Source organism: Cupressus sempervirens, chromosome 10, assembly GCF_028749045.1.
Source record: "Cupressus sempervirens isolate cs-2001-9-10 chromosome 10, ASM2874904v1, whole genome shotgun sequence".
NCBI lineage: Eukaryota > Viridiplantae > Streptophyta > Pinopsida > Cupressales > Cupressaceae > Cupressus > Cupressus sempervirens.
In genome coordinates this window covers 260,061,516-260,084,564 of record NC_143127.1, presented here as the reverse complement: position 1 = coordinate 260,084,564, position 23,049 = coordinate 260,061,516, and the positions used below count along the sequence as shown (strand labels likewise).

General features: G+C 35.0%; 1 protein-coding gene across 1 annotated transcript; it reads left to right on the top strand.

Annotated features, from left to right (window-relative positions):
* The first annotated feature begins 773 nt into the window (after positions 1–773).
* On the top strand, positions 774–20,408 carry LOC149533630 (eukaryotic translation initiation factor-like). The gene is made up of 9 exons (XM_089807122.1): positions 774–1,124; positions 15,266–15,337; positions 15,657–15,758; positions 16,095–16,340; positions 17,216–17,313; positions 17,583–17,670; positions 17,902–18,252; positions 18,585–18,827; positions 18,957–20,408. Exons 1-9 carry the CDS (start codon positions 960–962, stop codon positions 20,052–20,054), a joined length of 2,463 nt encoding a protein of 820 aa, XP_089663248.1. The 5' UTR covers positions 774–959; the 3' UTR covers positions 20,055–20,408.
* Positions 20,409–23,049: the final 2,641 nt, after the last annotated feature.

Sequence of the window (23,049 nt, the reverse complement as noted above, 5' to 3'; positions counted from 1 at the left end):
ATAATGTGGAAGAAGTTTATAGATTTTCAATTTTTTTTTTTTTTTTTTTTGTATTATAAAATCATTTTTACACCTAGAAAAATTGACACTAGCCAATCCAAAAATAGGAGTTATTGATCTAGAAGTAGTAATTTTTTTTTTCCAACTTTAGAAACTAACACATTTTGATTGTAAAAAATAATTATGACCACTAGAAACATTAATTCCCTATCTATGTATAAACATGCACTAAATATTATTCTTACAATTTTACATACTTGCAATTAAATAGGCAATAACTTAAAGTATACTTGCAACTAAAGTACTCCCAAATATGATTATCCCCTTATTAAAACCAAAACCTTTCTAAGAATTGCATACCTTAAGAATGTAGCAATAAAGGCAAATGCGGCTATTTTCTCTCTAAAGCATGGTGTAATAAAACCTAGAGCATCTTCTTATACCCCTCCTAAATTACTATGTGCCAAACCAGGGGCCCATTTTCCACAAGACCGACCTAACCATCCATTTCACCCCATGACAAAATTCACCGACCCCCAAACCCCAAAAACTAAGGAAAGAAGAAACCTAAGAATCCTAATCGGCTATTAGTATCTAAACGAAATTCCCAGGGAGGAAATGCTAAAATAATTCCCAAAAAGCGAAAAAAAGTTGAAGAGACAGGAGTTCACTTACAAATAAAATAATGATCATAATTGACCATGATTAATACTAATCAGAATTAACGCCTCTTGCTCGATTTCATAATCCTCGCATCCCATCTCATTTCTAGTTCCCCTCGAGAGATCCCTTTTCTCTCTTCTCGTCTTCTCTTTGGGTGGAGACATCTCCTTCCATTGCATTGAGAAAATATCATTCATTTGGTTTATTTGAAGGAGGCTGAAAGGAGGCCTCTGAAAACTGTTTTGCAGTTTACTAGTCTGCGTGCTATTATTTATCAGAGGAAGAGAGAAGTTATTATGCAGGCAGATCAGTCCATCAATTTACGGCCAGGAGGAGGAGTTAAAGGGCGTTCCTTTGGAACTCGTCTTGACTCCGGTGCTTTTTCTGCTTCAGCGGGCGCAGCTGCTGCTTCCGGGGATTCGAACTATGGATCTCAGGGTTTCCGACCTCAGGCCTTTAAGGTATGTTATAGTCTCCTTTGGGCTTTTTTTATGGATCTGGGTATTCAAAATGAAAATTTATCTTGATTGCCAATCTACCCATCAATAGTAGTGGGGATAAAAGGCCTATATTGGGAGCAAACAGGGTTTTAGGTGATCTGGGTTTTTATCCTATACGTTTTGTTTTTAGGTTTGTGTGGATCGCGATATTGGGTTCGTTTTCTCTGTTTTGTGCTATTGAATACTTGTTAGGTTTGGGTTGTGTAATCTATTTTATCCCATCAGAGCACTGTGGTCTATCGAACTTGACTCTCTGAAAACTTTAAAATTGTGTGTTTTTGGGATATCTGAAAACTTTGGTATCTTATGCATGGGATGTGAATCTTTTACGTCTGTGCCCGACTGAAGGGAGTTTGTTGGAATCGTGATTCCTTTCTGCGGCAATTTGTTTTTCTAGTTTTTGGTTTCTTATACGTTCTTTTGCTTATTTGTTATTCTTTTTGGCATTAGATCTAATTGCAATTGATTGAGTCCTGCTCTTGTATGTTTAGGTATTTTAAAAGGTTTTTGAATCACTCTCCGATAGATTGAACTGCTGGAGAGTCGCCCTTCGTTCTTAAAGCATTTTTTTAGCCTACGCCAATATGTGGCGTAGATTTCAACCCTCCGCTTGCTACGTGTATCTAATTGTTTTATAGTATGTTGTTTATGCGGCGAGTCAAAGTTCTGGTAACTATCGTTGAAGGGTTTTTAACTTTCTCAGAGTCTTTGCAAGCATTGCATGCCTTCATGTCAAGAATTCACTGAGAGCCAACTGCGCTGCTGTAAACATGGCCGGATTCCTTTAACAAGATCCATTGATTCCTTGAAGTTCTCAATTTTGAATCCAATTCCTTAACCAGTTTCAATCAATTTCCTAAAGTGCTTAATTTTGAACATCATTCCTTCAACAAACATCACTTTCAAGCAGCCATAATGTAGCACAGTGTTTGGGTTGTGTCTGCAAAGTATATATGTTGGATAGCATTGGATGGTGTATTGTTCATAGTCTGTTTATGCTTTATAGAGTAGCTAATTTAAGTGGCTTTGGTGCGTTGACAATCCCTTTTTGTGCCAATTTATTCAATAAGCATTGCAATGTTTCGTGGGAACTATTGCTCATATTTTAATATCCTCAAATAGGATATCTCAGGATGAATGTTTCGATAAGATTCTGCATTCAATATGATTGTGCCCTTGTCATGTCCAGTTTATTGATGGGTTGGTTGGGGTAAATGCAATTGAGTCACTTTTAATTGTTTGAACTGCTCAAGTCACATCTCACATTTGAAGCATTTTGTTCTGAGATCCTTGTTTATCATATAGACTGAATGGACTTCTTCCATGTATATTTAAGGTTTTTATTATTGTATCCTTTTTGGGATAGGATACTTCTGAAATACCACAAAATAAGGGACTAAAGAACCTTGAAAAAGATTTTAGAATTCTTATTTATTTGATATATTATGCACTAAGTCTTGTTTCTATAAAGTATAACTACAGTAAATATACTTCGCTCATTATGCGAGAGCACGCAGTGTCCCAATATTCAGTAGCCTTTGTTTCTGTATTAGTGGCACTTGAAAAGCAGAAAAACCATCATTTCCTCTGTTGATTTGCTTGATGTTCGTAACTACAGTAAATATATTTCGTTCATTATGCGAGAGCGTGCAGTGTCCCAATATTCAGTAGTCTTTGTTTCTGTATAAGTGGCACTTGAAAAGCAGAAAAAACATCATGTTCTCTTTTGATTTGCTTGATGTTCATAATAGAGATCAAATGCTTGTTAATAATTATTGAGGATTGATTCCTTTGTCACACGCCTTATAATTAGTTAAATATTATCTTTTCAATGGTCCATTGAAATGCAGAACTATTCCATTGAAATCATGTCTTCATTTCTATAAGCAGGAGTCATAGATGCATTGAAGTGCTCTAGTTTGAAACCTATTTTTTCAAAAGTGGCAAGGATGCATCAGAGTTCTCTATTTTGAACCCTATTTGTTCAACCTATGCCACATCATGCTACTATACATCAACTCAATATAATTTATTAAGCTGTATGAGATGTGTTACAAATTACAATGTGTAATATATATTTAAATTTGGTCTTATGCAAAAAATACAATGAATATTAGATTCTATTGTGTTTATCAACTTATTAAACTTGTTATTGTTGTTTGCAGTCTATATTGTAACGTGATTTAAGTGTCAAATGCTAAAAAATACTGCTGTAAACTGATTATTGTATTATCCTAGTGTAAATTATATGTTACTGGTTTTACCTAGGCTTGAATTGAAATATGAATGCCATTGCAGAAATTGCATTGCTAGAGCTTCAGTCTTTTATGACATTAATAATGAATTAATTAGAATGTATGATTAGCTTAACATTCTTAAATGCTAGGGTATTGCATCTTATTGAGGATTTACTCTTATGAATTGCCTTTGTTAGCATAGGTTACCAAAAGGTGTACATGGCAAGGTTTTGTTTGTTACTTTACAGGACTTACTAAGAAACCTGCTAGTATTATATCATTTTTTTATCCCTGAACTCGTTTAGTCCAATAATTTACTCTTAAAAAATCCACATATCAAGCTGTTAGACCTCATAGAGCATTATCATTTTCATTTTATGATCTGGTCAATGATAGAGCTGTAGGTCATTATCATTTTCATTATCTGATCTTGCCAATGATAGACCTGTAGGGCATTATCATTTTCATTGTCTGATCTGGCCAATGATAGACCTGTATTTACTTTTTGCATAAATATGCAAGGTTTAAACAGAAGTGAATGTCTATGGCAAGTTGTGTTTTGATTGTCCAATAATGACCACTTCTTCAGCCATAGATTTGGGGAACATCTCTATTCGCTTAGTGTGTTTGAAACCCTTTATTTGTGAATTGCAGCATTACACAAGTTCAGTATTTGTACTCTCTATCAATATAAAAATAGCAATTATGAAGTTCTGAGTTTCTAGCATAATTTTAATTATTGCCTTTGTTATTTTTTTCAAGACTGAAAGAAATATATATCAGGTGGATTTGTTACTAAGCATGGTTACTTGTGGATGTGTCCCCTGTGTAACCTTTGTTCCTGCCCTTCTTGACATCCCCATTACAATTGGATGGCAGGGGGTGTCTTGTTTCTCCCTGTCACAAGGAAAATTGGTGTCACAATGTGGGTGAAAAACATTTGTGGCCATCTGAGAAACTTGTGATGTTTAGTGTACAAAAATCAAATTTATAATTGCAGTCATAAAAAGTGTCAAATCTTTGAATAACTGTATTTGGCCATAGAAATCAGTGTTCAACTGTTAGTAATTATGTACAGATGTAAAATGAAAGTGTAATGACATCATATATTTCTTACTCATTTCATCAATGGGAGATTGTGTGAATGAATGCAACTATGGAAAGAAAATTAATTGTTGTTGAAATACTGCATATGATAGGGAACAAAAATGTACTCATTCAGAATGGTAACATATACATGCTATCATTTTAATAAATTTTCATTTGTATCATTGCATATGGTCAAAGTTACTGAATTGGTTAAAACCCTTGAAAATTCTGGGTTCAATATGTTCTAGAATAGGAATTGGAACAAATTTACATGTTGAATTTTATAGGGCATGCATATCTAAGTTTGATTGTGTTTGATGTCAATCTTCAAAAGGGTGATTCGGTGCTGTACAACTGATTTTTCACATTGTTGAACTGATTATGTTTGACTTTTTACTCGTAAAAGGGTGCCCTAACTGCTTGCAGTGGCGTGCATAATTGTTTGTGAGGTGGCCACTGCTGTGCCGTACTGATATGTGCACTTTTATCCCCATCAGTTCCGTGTTCATGAGTTAGTTGTTGCATGTATCAAACAAAACCCAGTGTGGGCTGTGGCAGTTGGCTTTCAGTGGGAGATTAATCTTTGGGCTGTAGGAGGACAGAAAATGTTTGAAGGCGAGAGGTTGTGATGTTTTAAAAAACTAAAAGACAACATGGTATTTTGATTGAGCAAATCCATCACATGTTATGTTTGATAATTTTCATAGATTGTAGAGGACAGCAGGCAAAGGTATCTGAAATGAAGACATGGCAGCTCCTCACCATTTAACATTTAATACTATTTCCTGTACCAAGCAATAATTTTACTTTATTATAAATTAAAAAATATATTGATACTGAGTGTTAAATTATTAGCTGATAGGCTATTTTATGTGGCAACTATCCTCTGGAATCCAAAGTTTGATCCTGTGAATAAAAAGGATGTTGGACTTTTTTTAGCTGCTGATTGGAAAACTGGTTGATAGGTAACAGAAAATGACTGCTTTCACTCGATTGTCTCTGAGATCTCTTTAAGAGAAAAATTGAAATATATCACATCCCAGCTATGCCAAAGTTTGGACAGATTGCTCCCTTGTGGTGGCAAGCACTTGGATTGGATAACAAAGGTGTTTCTATGATATGTTCCACACCGTTCTACAAATCCATTGCATTTGGCAATGCACAAATAGAATTAGGATTTTGTGTCCAATCTCCCCATTAACTGAGGAGTCCTTTGATATTCTCCACTACAAATTTTCCCACAGCCAAAGCCATGACTCTAAAGAACATAGCTAAAACCATTGCAGCTGTGCTGCAGGATTTCCTCTCAATCTTTATTTTACTACTGCTAATTAGGTTTTGGCTCAAAAATGAAAAGATATTTACCATACCATTGAAGAAGTAGAACTCTAATTCAGATCAGGGTTTCAGGGTCTCCTTATATTTTACAGATTTGTAATCATAGAATACAATGCCCTTTGTCATAACCAAATGGTTGTTAGTCACACATTACAGAGAGATTGTTTTCTCTGGTTTAGGTAACATAACAGTCACACAACTCTGGCCACACGGTGAGGTGGATTGACTCAACAACTGGAATTTTATCTTTTCTTTTTCTCACCATCAACCAATTTTTTTATAACTTCAGTGCCTGTAAAAATTTAACCAAAAAAAATCAGATCTGATGATAAATTCTGAATAAATATTTTGCTCTCCTCGATGTACTGATAATGTTAAGGTGGGGAAATATAGACCAAACGATTTTCTTTGGCTTTGTTATAAGCCAAAAATTTAGCGGCAAATCTCACATGTGGGTCAATCTAAGTTGCTGGTTCAGATTCTGCTACAGATGCAGGTTCAAGATTTGGGTTCAAAGTTCATCCTATTTTTTTTTGGTTAGGTTTGGATTCAGTTTGGTTCGTCCATACAAATATGTACTCTGCAGCAAATAAGTTCATACACTACTATGCTATTATCAAAGTAACTTAGCAAAATATATCACTATGCTAATATTAGAGCAACTTAGCAAAATATGCCACCACATATATTAACATTTTAGTCCAGCGGACATAACAAAATGCCAAAATACGCCTTCATCTCAATGTTTTGTTTCAAAAACAATAATGTTGACATTAATAATCCTTTAGTGATCAAATATCATCAAAAACCATCAAACAAATCATCATCATTCTGCTGTTGCAAATTAGAAGCACACATGCCACTAGCATCTGTACTAGCAGCCTTAGGATAGGCCTTGATATCGCTATGTAGCTCGTGATTACCATCATTATTTGCAAGTGCATCAAGGTGGGCTTCGAACTCCGCAGGCTTTGGTTCGACATCTGAATGCTTTGGCCCCCTTTTTTTGTGTTGTGAGCCTTAGGTTTGAATGTGCAAAGACCAAGTTAGCTGCCTTATTGGAATTTAGTTTATTACATCTTATTGAGTTGATGGAGTATGTGCTCTAGTTCCTCTTAGATGATGATGAATTACCAACCTACTAAGATTTACAATTTTGAAATTAGAGAGTTAAGAGCTTTAAATAATATTTAAAAAATATAAATTCAATATTCATCAACAAGAATTTAGGAAGTAGAATTTTAAGAGTTAAGAACTTATGATAAATTTTTTATGGCATTGGGTTGCATGTGTTGGTACATTTGTCCATGGAAGTACCATTATTTATGAGGATCAACATTGTTCTTGTCTTCAAGAGCATCAAGACCACAATCATCGGTACTTGCCTAGCTCATGAATTCAAACCTCATTGTAGGTCATATGTGCTTGGGAAAGAGTCTTTCTAGGGCTGCTTTATACCTTTGAGCGACTTCAAGATCTTTGTATGGGGAAACTCTAGCGGTACTCCCCCTGAGGATTGATTGACTACAAAACCTGGGGCTCAATGCAAAGGCAAGTTGATGCAAAGGGAGAGTGTGCATCTCTATACCATGATTGTTTTTAGTTCCTTGAAGAACGTTTCTTCAGGATATTGCTCCCTTTCATTAATGATATTACTAATATCCTTAATCATGGAGTCTATGTGCCATTACATACCTCACTCAAGGAAGGCCTATCAATGTCAGTGTATTGGATTATGCTCAATATAGGCTTAGTGAACCTTAAGATGTATTCAACACGATCCCTCGAGGAGTCTAGTATTTTGCCTTAATGGCAGCTGTCCTGGCACTATTAGATTGTATCCATATGCTCCAATTAACATTGATTACCATTCTAGACAATGCCTCTTTAACATTGGCAAGGCATCTCAAAACAATAGTGTTGGAGGTAAATCTGGTCTTGACAACCTATTTTTAAAATCAAAACAATAATAAATCAAAAGCAAGATTACACATAGAAAGTTTACTAAATCGAAGTGACTAAATTTCTAAAAAATATTTAAATTTATATATAGTTTTACTTGCCTTTAAGAGCTCCAATTTCAAGAAATGTCTAAATATGGCTTGCGTCGTATGGTGGTTTGTGATCAACATTTAGATCTCCTGAGCATCTTCATACTTTTTTTAATCCACTCAATCGTAGTGCAATATTATTGTAGCATTAGGTTGAGTGAGTGCACAACACAAGGTGTCAAAAATTGTGTTCAAAGCGCTCCTGGACCAATAGCTCGACAACCCTACGATTCTTGGCATTGTGAGTTATCAACTAAACAACTTTTTGAGGGCCAACTTGCTCAATGGCTTGGATGAGAATGTTTGCAATGAAAGGATGTCCTTCACCTCCCCTTCGCAATCCACAACTTTCAGAAACATTGTACCTCTTGTGGATACTGCAATAATTTGACCAAAGGAGGACTTCTTGTATCTTTCCATCCATCGTATACTATGGTCACACTTGTTTCGATCCATGAATCCTTGATGGGCTGCATGGCAGCCTCTACATTGATCACCTCTCTATCCAATAAAGTGGTGTGCACCTTCTCATAGCTTGTGCCCTTGAACTCCTTTGGAGCCTCATTAATTGATCTCGCCATTTTTTGTCAATACGATGATAAAACATCATTAAATTACAATCCATTTGCATAGATGCATTTTGCTATGTCTTTCTCGGCAATATTTCAGCATTATTCCAAAATGGTATTTCCAATGGCCCTATTGCCCTCTTATTTGCAACCTTTTCTTGAGGAACACACAAGAATAGATGGCCCTTTGCAGTTGGTTCGTTGGGAGTGAAAACTAAAGCCATAGATGATGTTTTGTTTTATTTCTAGCATTTTGCAAACGATGAGAATTAGCATGCTCAAGTGCTTTATCTTCTTGTTTTTGCTTTTGAATATATTTGTTCACAATGTGGTTTGGAAGAAGTGTTTTAGGTAGTACTTCATTAACTCTTGGCTTTTCTCTACAAAATTTAATGCCCAAAGCACAAATGTCCTCACTCTACCATAGGGGATTCTCTCTTTGCAATGGTTACAAATCCACACATAACCTCCTCAACTTGGCATTAGTTGAACCACTTCTACTTATTTCCATAGTGGAGAGCTTATCTATTTAGAAGTAGGATTTTCTGGTGCTAGAAACACTTGCAGCCATTGTTTGAATCTACAAACAACAAACGAAGCAAAAAAAAAAAAAAAAAAAAACTGAGGAAATCACTTCATTTTGTTAAAAAATGCAAAAATAAACAAATTTCTGAGTCACAGACAGAAGGTTAATATGCATCTTCATCATTTCATTTTATGAAAAAAAATGTAATTAAAAAACAAACAAACAAAAATTAGATAAGCAAGTTAGAAAACCTACTTGTAGCTATCCACTGGCTCTGCAAAACACCAGAAGACCACACAGTTGCTGCTAGATGACCACATAGTCGCTGGTACTAGACCTGTTGCTGCTATGATGAAACTTGTGCCATCTGAGGAGAGAAAACGACCTGTGCCATGTGAGGAGGGAAAACTTTAGCGTTTATTTGCTTTTGTGTTGTTAACTCATGTATTTGGCGTGATATATGTTTATTTTTTCCATGTATTTGGCCGAATGAAAATGCTTGTGTATTTGGCGTCACTTTTAGGTTTAACTTGCCAATAAATAATGTTAAAAAACTTCAACAGAGTCAAAAAATTATTGTCACCCCAAATTTGCCCAAATTCTTTCTAGGATAGTTTGGGCATTTACAAAGTCGATCAAATTTGTTTTAAAATTGACCAGGGTCCTGATGAGAAAATTTGCAGCGAATGTTTAAGTCAAAAGTCGACTTTGCAGCAAATGTGAAACGTTTACGAATCCCGAGTGAATTGAGTTTTGACTTTGGGGTGTTCCTGTGAATGTGATAATGTAGGGGTCGATGAAATCAGCAGCAACCCTGAATTATTTGCTCTAATTAAAAATTTGTTAAGGCACACGGTGAGTTTAATGTGATCATAATTTGTGGAGGGAAAGACATCTTTACCTGAATAGGGTAGATCTGTGTCTGGATCAAAGTAACAAGACTTAGACCTGGCCCAGACTCGGCAAGGGTAACTCGACTTGTGACTCGGCAAAGTGACAAAACTCTTGAAATTCAGAGATTTCTAAGGATTTAAATAAATTCCATACCCCCATTATTGAATAAAAAGCTTGAAGAAACAATAAAATCATGAAATAGAAGGTAATTTGATCGCATACATAACATACATCAATTACATAAATACAAAGGTAAATTTTAAATGTATCAAGAAAATTTTGAAAACAAAAATTAAAAATCAGACGAGTCAGCTGAGTCAGCCAGCCGAGTCAGGTGAGTCAGCCCAGCTGACCCACCGAGTCAGGGTCACAGGTCATTTTGACCCAGCTGAGGTAACTAGACTCGCCGACTCAATGTGAGTCAGCTGAGTCAACCGAGTCGGGTGAGTCAGCTCATCAGCTCGGTTGATCTGCCAAGTTAGGGTCACAGGTCATTTTTACCTCGCTGAGGTAACTCGACTCGCTGATTCAGACGACTCGCCTGACTCACGGCGAGTCTTGTTACTCTGGTCTGGATGATATCCTCCTGTGTAATCCGCAGAATTTTTCCAACAATCAATTGGTCATCCACAATGAAATCGATAAGCGCAGAGTAGATAGCAGTGTTGCTTCTGAAGGTGACAGTTCAAGAATGGAATAATACCTGCCCGTGGAAGTGGAGATTGTTGTGATGGGTTGAAATTATGGTGCCACATGGAGTAAAAAGCTGCTCTGCATTTATCTCATAGGCCTTTACATTTTGATTGCCTGATTCTGCCCTCCTGTATCTCACTCATGTTTCTGCAATTCTTTAGCTGCTAGACAATCGTTGTCAATGCGTCCATCACAAGCTTCATTAATATGTGCTGTGCAGAGTGCATGTGAGATGATGAGCTTGCGGCTTCCACATACCAACTATTACAGGACAAATGGACAGGAAGGGGACAGCAATGGAAGAGAAGGGGGCTTTGTGTGGTGGGGTTGAGGGAGAAAAGAGGCAGTGTGGAGGAGATTTGAGATCATGAGTCAACTTCCTTGTTGGTTGCTTCTGTCTTCTCTTTTATGTTTTTCATGGGTTTTTCTTCTTTTCCGTAAAACTTCAATTTATTATTCAATTTTGTGAATTGCATGATCTCAGCATTTAACTTTGATGTTCTTGTTTTTCTGAAGATTTTAGTTTATTATGCAATTTAATGAATCGCATGGTCTGAATGATGAACATTATTCCCTTGGTGTTCTTTCTGATTTGTTTACCCTGCAACATTTCTCTGAACTGCATTATGTGAATGATGTTTTTCTCCCTTCGTCTTCGTGTTCCTGTTAAATTTTTGGATTTTTGTATAATGTAAAATAGCATGATTCTGTATAAATAATATTCTTTCTTTTAAAATGAAGAATCCTATGTTATAAACCTCACAGATAGGCTAGAATATATTATGAATACCATTTTTTAAATTGTAGATCTATATTACACAAACCACAACAAATGAGCCAGAGAATGTTATGATTAACCGAAAGTTTGAATACATTTTAATTTCATAGATGATTTTTAGCATTTTCTACTTCAATTATCTTGTGATGAATTTGAACTCCCTCTAGTTATTAAGCAGCACTTTATTCAGTAATTATTACAAATTCTTTAAATAAGGTTTCAGTAAATCATTGTGCTACACTTTTTTCCAGCAAGTATTATGAATCCTTACATAGTTTTTAGTTTTTATCTTTTTGGGTTTTTTAAAGAATTTATGTAGGTTAAATGGCATGTTGTGGATATTAATATACTTGAAATATTGAGGGATACTTCAAAAAAAAATATTTTTTGGGGTTTTGATTGCAGGAATCCATTGTCATATAATGTTAGAATTGAACATTCAATATGGTCAAATTGGAATTTCCTATCTGTTAATTTAAATTAAGATTGTTGCCGTTACACGAATTAGAATTCTATTAATTTGAAAGACTGGACTTTTAAGGCTTTTTTTTCCTCAGGGGAAGCAGTGTAGCCATTTCCAATCATTCATAAATTTCACAACGAATAGAATAATTACTCCTATCTCATTGCAATGATTAAGCGTAGAGAAGAGCTGAAAGATCTATTAATTTGAAAGACTGGACTTTTAAGCCTTTTTTTCCTCGGTTAGTAGTGTAGCTATTTCCAATCATTCATAAATTTCACAACGAATAGAATAATTACTCCTATCTCATTGCAATAATTACATACTTAATCGTAGAGAGGAGCTGAAAGATCTATTACTAGAGATGCTACCATTGGCTTCACTTGATTACAGAAAGGTTTTAGTAGATTGTCAGGAAATGATGTCGTGGTTGCTTGGATCATTTCTGGACTTGAAATTGTTTGCATTGTGTTTGTGGATTTGTTATTTGTTTAATTCAAGGTGTTTGCTTGGATTTTTTTTCTATATTTTCTTGCCTGATTAGTAAGTGGTTGCAACTATATATTAGTAATTACATGGAGTAGTATTTGCATAATTGATGTACTGAGGTAAATAGTTTTTGCCTAGGTAAATAGACTTGTCTACTGAAAGAGGAAAGTGCTATAGCTTTTGCTGGTAAATCGGATAAATGGGATGGCCCCTTCTATTTTTTAATTCCAACTTCTCGTTAGATTCATAAATTATATGAAGGGATGACAAAGTTTATATAGTTTATGTATTTGACTTGAGAAAATACAACTTTATGCAATTGCTCGAAATTTGTGCCAGATTCATAAATTATATAAAGGGATGCCTAAAAGTTAAGGGCCATTTAGCCTAAATTAAGATTTATTTTACCCAAGTTATTTTAATTAGACTTTTCTTAAATTGTTGAGCAACACTTTTTTTTCCTAATTTTTTTGGGGTTTTTATTGCGGGTATGCGCCAACTTATACTGAAGGAATGAACATTCAATGTGTTTATATTGAGAGTCCCTATCTGTAAATTCAAGCTTAGATTGCTGTAGATATTACGTAAATTAGAGTTCTATTAATTCTGAAAGCTGGACTTTAGGCCTTCGTTTTCCCACAGGCAAACAGTGCTTTCATTTATGAAATTTACACAATGAATACAATCAATCGGTTACTGAATGTTCCCATTTTTTACAGCAAATTAAATGAATTAGTTTTAACTCATTGCTATAATTGTCTCAAACTGCCAGTAACTTGACATAGCCCTCAAGAAGGTTAAGTTGTTCTTGGAATCAGGTTAACATTTGATTTACTCAATACCTAAGTTCAAATTGCTTTAGAATTCGATGCTGGGAATCTATCTGCGAGGCTTGGAATCTGCTGATTTCATACCTCTATGTTACATTTACCCTTGATATTTTTACTTCAAAATGGACATATTAAAGATTCCCTACTGAAATTTAGGTTTAACATTCCTTATCTTTCTTGTACAACATATAATAATATGTATATTGCTATCGCCATAACCATTGTACCTCCTTTTGGTTCAAGTGCTAGTTACTCTGATAGGTTAATATGGCCTAGGGTCTGCTCCCATGCAGTAGCATATTAATAAAAAGCTAGCTAACTCCATATTGGTGTATGGTGAAATAGCTGTTTGATATAGTTGCAGGTATGAATAGCAAATACCCTTGAATATATTAGCTGCCATCACATACAGTTAGGCTTTTACTGTCTATCTAGAAGATATATAGGCTTACAGATTATTATGATCAGACAACTTATGGGCAGAGTTTTCAGAATAGTAGGCTATATAGTCTGCCACAGGGTTGGCCTTTCTATAGACATGATTTATAATGTAGGTGTTTTATGAGTCAAAGAACAGCCAAGCTTGTAGTAGTATATTATATATTAATAAAAAGCTAGCTAACTCCATATTGGTGTATGGTGAAATAGCTGTTTGATATAGTTGCAGGTATGAATAGCAAATACCCTTGAATATATTAGCTGCCATCACATACAGTTAGGCTTTTACTGTCTATCTAGAAGATATATAGGCTTACAGATTATTATGATCAGACAACTTATGGGCAGAGTTTTCAGAAGAGTAGGCTATATAGTCTGCCACAGGGTTGGCCTTTCTATAGACATGATTTATAATGTAGGTGTTTTATGAGTCAAAGAACAGCCAAGCTTGTAGTAGTATATTATTTAATTTCCAGCTTATTGCGCTTCATTTGCAAACTGAATCGATAATTTTCATTGAGTCTCCTTCTGTCTCAGTGTATTTAACCGGTTCTAGAAAACACATTTGCAATCCGAATACCTAAGCTTGTTTTTCATATCATCCTTTTTTTGACATGTTAACGACCCTTTGAATCCCTTATTGTACACTAGTGGTCGATTATCAGGCGTTTCCTCGTGCAGCCCCGTCAAAGTTCAATTTTTCTTATCCACTTGATGGTGGTAACATTTTGCCTCATTTCTCTGATTCAAGGTGGCATTTGCACTACAGTCACCGGTAACAGGGAATAATAGTAATTATTGATAACCTAATTAAGTTTATTAAATTAAATAGAACCTATAAACTATAAATACTATTTAACATTTATTTAATACAGGTTTAAAATAAAATAATAAAGATTTTGAATTTTATGACTTCTTTGTAAAATTCTTTTTCCTTGCCAAAATTGAATGTGAACATAAACAATGTAACATAGCTGCTGAAATATACACCTTGGATGTACATCTACTTTGAAATAGACTTGCTGCTTCTGTACTTTGATCTTCCTGCTTGATGGTATATTTCATTCTTGCTGTTTCTATGACATTGTAAGCCTATATTTTCAATTAGATTTCAAAATAAACAATTCATGTACATAGCCTGCTAACTGCATTTGACAAATTTTTTTATCTTAGTGGTATCCTTTATTTTAATATTTCTGGTACTTTTCTGGCATATTCATGGCATTTTATTCTGCATTCAAGTCCTGTTTATTAGTTAACAAATATTAATATAATAATTTTTTTATGATGTTTATATATGTTTTTTGCATGGACACACCTGGTTTGTGTCCATATGTAGCCCCCCCACACCCACACCCATCTGGCCCAGCCCACACACACACACCCTAAAAAATTTGGCAACATGGCATACAGCCATGGGAGAGCAGGTAGATGAAAAATGAGAGATCACAGGTGCAGAATGAGCAAAACTGTTTCATACAGTTGTCAGTGAGCTGATGCCCACATCAAATGTGGGCTTACTGTTGTAAAAAATGCATTTTATAATGCCCTCCTTGATTGTTGTCCTTATCCTTGAAATACTCCTTATCCTTGAAATGCTGTGGTACATGGTTTTTAAAATATTACAATGCTTGTCTGAGTTGGTATGAATTGGTATATTTGTTTGTGTAAAATATATAAATATGTTAAGTTCTGTGTCTATTGCAGATGTCAGATTCAAGGTTTGAGAGTCGCGAGCGAATACAATATACACGAGAGCAGCTACTGCAGTTACAAGAGGTATGGTGTATATGTTGTCTATTTTGAATAATCCTTTAGTTTTGTCTTAACCACTGTTTACCATACAAAGTTTCTGGTAAAATTGAGTTATTTATGATATCTATCCAATTTTGTTTTTGAATTGCGAAAGTATTTGTTTATTGGAGCATTGACACTTCTTAAGTTTGTTTTATAATGATAAAAGGGGTGAATATTGATTTTGGTTGTTGCTTTCTTTCTGATATAATGTAAAGATTCCACAGCAATTTGGGTTGTTACATGCTTTTGCTTCAATCTTTATATACTTTTATGGTTTGATGATCTCTTTGGTGGGTAACAGGTAATCGCAAGCATACCTGATGATATTCTCAAAGCCAGACAGGACATAGAATCAGAGTTACTTGTCACTGATGAGCCTCTCTGGGGCCGCAGCGATGTTAATGTAAGCCTTGTGTATGATGGTTAATGCTTACCCTAGTAATTGTGGCTATTTTTTGTTAAGGGTTTGTTTGAATTCTGTTTTCACGTGATTAAATTTAAAGCATAATAATTATACATTGGTTTCCTTCTGCATATCTCTGATGTTATGTTGCTATCCATTGCAGAAATGGTCAAAATTAGTTATCTAAGTTGAGGTAGACATAATTTTGTACATTGTTTTAGGATTGAGTGTTCTTCCTGTGTGTTTCTTAATATGGCTTTTGAAGGGCCATGTTTAATTGTTTTGATATCTGTGTAAAAGCATTTCAGTACTCTACATTGCTGATTGCCTCTTTAGGTACCGGCGCAATCCAACATACGATATGCAGAGCCTGATAACCGTGATTGGCGAGGTCGGGCGCCACCACTAACTCCTGGTCCAGAGGAAAGGCCATGGGAAACCCTTCGTGAAAGCAAAGAATATTCTGCTCGTAGATCTGAGGATTCTTATGGATTAAGTTCAAGGCAACAGGAGTCTGGTTACCAGCCTAGTCGACAGGAGCAAATGAACACTCAGTTTTCGAAAGTCACATCAACTACAGGGGTATTCATTCATTTGATTCCGTCAACATTCAAAATATATTTTGCTTTTACTTGTATTAAATAAAACTGAGTTACTGTATTGTTCTATATTTTCTGTCATCTTACATTGTTTCAAATTAGCTAGCTTAGGTGCACTTTGGAATTAGTTCTGATAAATTAGGATGCTATGTTATTTTGGAAAGAAGTATTGAGAGGCTATTTTTCATCCCTAGATGTTCAATTCCTCCTTAGACAGTTGAGATAGTCATTGCAATGCTGTCTCTTTTGGTTGCAGAATTGTAATTTTTAATTTTAGAAATTATGATGATTTGGTAGCATGTCAAAACTTAAGATACACAAGACATTTTGGTAGCTTGTGCCTTAAGATGTAGATACTAGATTATTTTAGTGTTAAATTTTGCATTGTCTGATATAGTTGTAGGTGCAGTATGCATTGCAAATGAGTGCGATATGAGAAATTGACGACTATTCAAGTTGAGTGAGTTATGTTAGCATTCTGTATATGGAAGGCATTGCTAACGAGGCAGGTTTCAGGGTGAAATTTAGGTTGTCATGTTAGCAAATCCCTTTCACTTGTAAAGATATTGTTTAGCATTGCTGTTGTGCTGGGTTACCTTCTCTTGGTTGTTATCACCTTTGCTTCTTGGTTTCAACTTTTGAGCTGTTGATCAATATGTGATCCCTGTGGTTAAATCTTTCTTTGACATGCATCCTCACCTCTTAATTATGTGCGTAAGGCTTAATTGTGTTTATAGACCTAGAAGTATAGGAAATTGCATTAGGGTTATTCTAAGTGATGCAAACTTACATGTGTAGCCTGAGGCTCTAAATTGATATTCCATTTTTGATGCTTATTTAAAAATCCCATCTTTACAGGGGACACCAGATCCTCCCCTAATTAAGGCTGCTGTTCCATGGTCTGCTAGGAGGGCGACTGTATCAGAGAAAGAGAAAGTTCTGAAAAATGTGAAGGGGTAAGCCTGTAATCATATATTTTTAAGTTTAAACATCTTATATAACTCTTTTTGCCCTAGGCCTTTTCTTGAAATGATGTTTTTTGGCATGAGTGTTGGGTACTCTTGTAAGTGAATTTCTAATGAAATTTAAAGGATTATCCTTCTAATTGTATTTCAAAAATATCTTACATTTGGCTCTATGATTTGTAAATTTGAAATCACTGATCTATAATTTTAGCTTCTAGGCTCCCTTTGAAGTGAATGTCTAATGAGTATTTGATACACAGGATACTCAATAAGTTGACTCCAGAAAAGTTTGAACGTCTTAAAGACCAACTCATAAATGCAGGGATTACCTCAGCAGATATTCTGCAGGTTTTTTGTCTTTTTATTCTGATATTTTTTATATGTACTCTAGGTTCCAAATTAATTACCTTAAATTCCAAAAAGATTGTACCATTTCAAGCTATTAGTTGAACAGGTTTTGACCAACGATGGTAGGCTCCAAAGTAATTACCTTAAATACCTTAAATTCCAAAAAGATGGTATGATTTCACACTATTAGTTGAACAGGTTTTGACTAAAAATAGTATACTGCATTGACAGGGTGTCATATCACTTATATTTGACAAGGCAGTGCTGGAACCAACCTTCTGCTCCATGTATTCCATGCTGTGTCAGGATCTGAGTACTGCCTTACCTCAATTCCCTTCTGATGATCCAGATGGGAAACCTATAGCTTTCAGGCGGATTTTGCTTAATATTTGTCAAGAGGCATTTGAAGGTGCAGATGCTCTTCGGGATGAAATCAAACAGATGACAGCTCCGGAGCAAGAGGCAGAACGCCGAGACAAGGAGAAAAATGTTAAGCTTCGCACTCTGGGAAACATAAGGTTTATTGGAGAGCTTTTCAAACAAAAGATGATTCCCGAAAAAATTGTTCATCACTGTGTTCAGGTTTGTAGAGGATCCTCAATATCCTAGAACGGCTTTTTAGAATTATATATGCTTATTCATTTGAGCTAACATGATAAATCCCATGATTTACCCTAATTTTTTGTTCATTTCACAAGAAAAGCAAATTTATCCAAGCAGTAGTTTACAGGTTTATTTTAAACATTTTCTCATTTTTAACCATGGTGAGCAGATGATGTCTGTGCAACAAATTCCTTTCTAAGTAACATGTTTAGCTTTCATCAGGGATGTGTCTCTAAAGAGTATTACTCAAACAGCCATGGTAAATTAGAAAAAAATAAGAGCAAAAATGACATTGTTGCATTATGAAACAGGAATTATTGGGTCAGGATTCAAAAGCTCCTCCAGCCGAGGAGAATGTGGAGGCCCTTTGCCATCTGTTCAACACAGTTGGAAAACAGCTTGAGGAAAACCCTAAGTCACGGATTATTAATGATTCTTATTTTGCTCGGATGAAGGAGCTGAGCCATAATCCTCACTTAGCAGCTAGAATGAAGTTTATGGTTCGTGATGTTTTAGAGTTACGTGCCAACAAATGGATACCTCGTCGAGAAGAGGTTGTTAACAATAGTCTTTTATGTTTGCATTCTTGTTGCTTTAGTATATTAAAGACAGCAATCATTATGATTATTTGTTGGATCTACCATACCAATTTAGTTTCGACTTTCTATCATTGATAATTTCAGGTTAAAGCAAAAACTATCAATGAGATCCATTCTGAAGCTGAGCAAAAACTAGGTTTAAGACCCGGAACGATGAATATGCGTAATGGTCGTGGTGCACCTGGTATGGGTTTGAATTCAGGGAGCAGTTTTGGAGTTGGGCGGCCTGGGGGAATGATGCCTGGAATGCCTGGAATGCCTGGAATGCCTGGAACTCGAAAGATGCCTGGTATGCCTGTAACAGACCCTGAGGGATGGGAGTATTTTTCCCGCAGTCGAGTGGGCAGCAAAAATGAAGCTTTGATGTCATCCCCTGTGGGAAATCCTGGTCAAGGGCGTACGCAAGCACCAGTTTTAAAGCCTTCAGTAGGTAATGCTAAATTGTTGCCACAAGGTACTGGAGGGCTTTTTACTGGTAAATCAAGTGCATTACTGCAGAATTCGACTGCTAGGCCGCCCTTAATGTCCAATGTAGGAACACCTGAGCCACTTGTTCAAGGACCATTTGGAGGAGCCAAACCTCCAGGAATTTCTAGAGTTGAAGTAGAGAAAGATACATTTTCAGCACCCCTACCTGTTCCTGAAAGACCCATATCAGCTGGAAAACCGTCAAATGAGTTTCTTCAGAAAAAGACAAAATCTTTATTGGAGGAGTATTTTAATATTCGTGATACTAGAGAAGCAAAGCTTTGTCTTGAGGAGCTGAAGTGGCCTAGTTATTATCCTGAATTTGTCCGACAGGCAGTTTTGTTGGCAATAGAAATGGGCGAACGTCATGTGGAATCAATTATAATTCTTCTAGAGTATCTGTATGCTCAAAAGCCACTTTCAGAGAGAGACATAAAAGAAGGAATAATTCATATCGCCGAGGAGTGTGATGATATAACCATTGACATACCATTAGCACCAAGGCATCTTGGGGAGATAGTCGGAAAACTCAGCTTCACAGGAGCCACAGATCTGAGGGTGCTAGAAGAGGCCATGTTAAAGGTGGAGGATGTACAGATCAGGAGAACAATTTTTGATGCAACCCTGCGAACTATTAGATCAAATCCATCTGCAGAAAAAGTATTGGGGCCTCAGAGTGATGTGCTTGCAGAGTGTGAGAAGCTTATTGAATAAAAGAAACCCTCCTTGTTAACTGTTCGGTTGTGTAGGGGTTCTTATGGAAATGTGTCATAACTTTATTTGGCCTATGTTTTCCTGGTACATTCAGGTAATAGTTTACTGGAATTTTATCTATTAAAATCTAAGGAAGGGATGGCAAATCTGGCTAGTTAGGGTGCAGAATACTGTTAAGGTGCTCTGGAAAACTCTTTATGAACATGTTATTATGAGTTGTATATTTTTCGAGGTCATCTGAGTTATTTTTCTGAAAGAAAGCATGTCATTTGTTTGCTAGATATTTGCAGTTGGAGGAACTTATTTAATCATGAAATGTATTATTTTTGAACTAAAAGAGCTTTTTACTGTGCTGATAGGGTTTTTCTTCTTGGTGAATTCTCCCAATATGGAGAAACAACAAACAATGATTTTGAATTAGTAACAATCTATTCAATATCGTGTTAAAAGTTTATTTTATGTAGTTTGCATTTATTTATGATGCAATAGAGTTTTATAGTGAGACATACATGAGTGTCTTACAACTGGACAATTCTTCCTGTTCCGGCTTCAATTCATGATGAATGTTTGGTGGTCAAAAACATCTCTTATCCATGTTTGAATTTTGTATCCTTTTAGCGTGGAAAACTTGTAATCAGAAACGTTCATGACTGCATAGAGATGTCTTTCGATATAAAAATCTACTTTTGATATTGTTTTCTCTTATTCTGTGAGAAAGGGTTCATTAGTAGAAATTACTCCTAGATATTTATATCAGTGACATTTAATGAAATTCTTCTCCCTGTATGGCAGTGATGTTCTGTACAATTTGGCACGAGCATTGGAGTTCCACATTTTTAAATCATTTTACTATTTTGTTGTTTCTGTAATTACAACTCCTTGATATGGTATACTTCCATGTTGTTTGTATGATATATAATACTGCATTTATAAAATATTAATAGTACAGTCCAAAACTGGCCTTAGTATGACCGTTTTATGCATTTGTGGCAATTGAGATTGCTGGTTCATAATTTGCCTGGAGATGAACTTTCTCTTCTTGAAAGAACTAAGAATGTGAGGCTAAAATTTACCAAAATGTGCCAAGTTATTTCAGCTTTGATCTCTAGCATATTAGGAATGTTGCGCTAGGTACAGGTGGTTGGAAGACAACTGCAATCTGAGATTTAATAATGATTTAGCAGAAATAAGAGTTGAAAGACAACTGCAATCAAATGTCCAAGGAATGCCTAAGAAATTACTATTGGTCGGATTCACAAATTTAGTTCCGTTGAAAAGTAAACCACTTTGAAAGTATGGCCTAAGTCCTTATAAACAACAGCTCTGTTGGAGCTACAGTCCCTTGCGAAAAGTGGAGGATAGATTTTATTCTATTGTTGGAACATAGTCCTTAAATAAGGAAAAAGGTGAGGGCAGCAATACAATTCTAAGCATCCTAGGCTTGAGTTTTTGCTAATGTTGTCAAACCAAAGGTTTTGGTACTCAACTGAAAATGACGGGAAAGTAAATTAGTTCAGGTAAAGCTTGTTCTATCCAACTTCATTGCTTAAGAGTGGTTAAATGTTTCTCGGAGGAGAAGATAGATTGAAGAATAGTGTTATGGTCATGTTTTGTTTGGCGTAGCTCTTTGAATAACCAGCATTATTTATTTGTTTATGATTAATTATTAGTGTGAGGGTTGAGATTGAGTTAGTGGTGGATGGTCTATTGAAAGCAAAAAAGCATGTTACAATTAGTAGCTAGTTTTATATTTTCTAATCATATTAATATACTTATTTTTGTTGGTATATATCTTGTGCAGATGAACATCATTTGTTTCTCTATCTGTATTAGTATTATTTAAATAAGATCTCTAGTTAACGCTTGCACTAGTATTATTTAAATAAGATCTTTAGTTAACCCTTGAGGTAGTTTCAATTTAAAGTCTCCATAATTCTGGGAGGTCTATTGATTGGATAATTGTTTAGTTGCATATTTTAGATTTTGAAGACATCATTAAGGGCATTCATTTCCTTTCTGCGATAGTGGAATAAATTTTGCATGCATTAAAACACCAATTCAATGACAATTTAGTGATAGTGGAATAAGTTGCATGCATTAAAACACCAATTCATCTCAAGTTAGAATCACTAAGTTCAAATCAAAATGATGTACAATCTTACAATCTTAGCTATAAAAAAGTAGGATAAAAATTGTAGGTGCAATCACAATGTTGTGTATTTGTTTAGAAAATAATTTTATAGTTCATCAATATACATTTAATCAACCTAATTTAAATAAATCTAATTTAAATATATTTTAAGATGTCTAAATTATGATCAACACATTTTTGTAGCTATTTATTTATCAATAATTAAAATCAACAATTTCAGTCATAATTTTCTAATTAAAAAAAAAATATACACATACAACTCAACTCTTTTACTTCAATTATATCATATATTAATTGTTTTCATTAAACTTCATTTTTAAAGATCATTTGTCTTTATTATTCATTTAAAGTGTACCATAAATAATAATATATTCTCTATTCATCCCAATACTGTCCTCCCAACCAAAAAATTATTGAAAACATAAAAAAACAGAAAACATTAGACTGAAAAAACAGGCCTTTGTTTTATAATACCCAAATCACAAAAATACCTATAACCACTACTGAACTCTTCTCCATTGTACCAAGCTTGTGTTGTATGGTGGCTAAGCGGAGAATTACTAATTAAGGAAAGAATAACCTTTATCTACACGCACTTTTCATAGCAAGTGTTCATCAAGCATAACAACATTGAAGATCTAGAAGTGTTGTTCATAGATCCATGTATTTGTAGGACATCCTTGATTCCTTTCAACACTCCAAGGTTAACAAATTCAATTCAAGTAAAATTCAATTTTCTTCATGAATACAAGTGATTACTACATTTTTTTATGAAGGCATATTCATTTACAAGGTAGATCCAACATTTACCTTTACATTTATGTATGCTCCATACAATTCCAA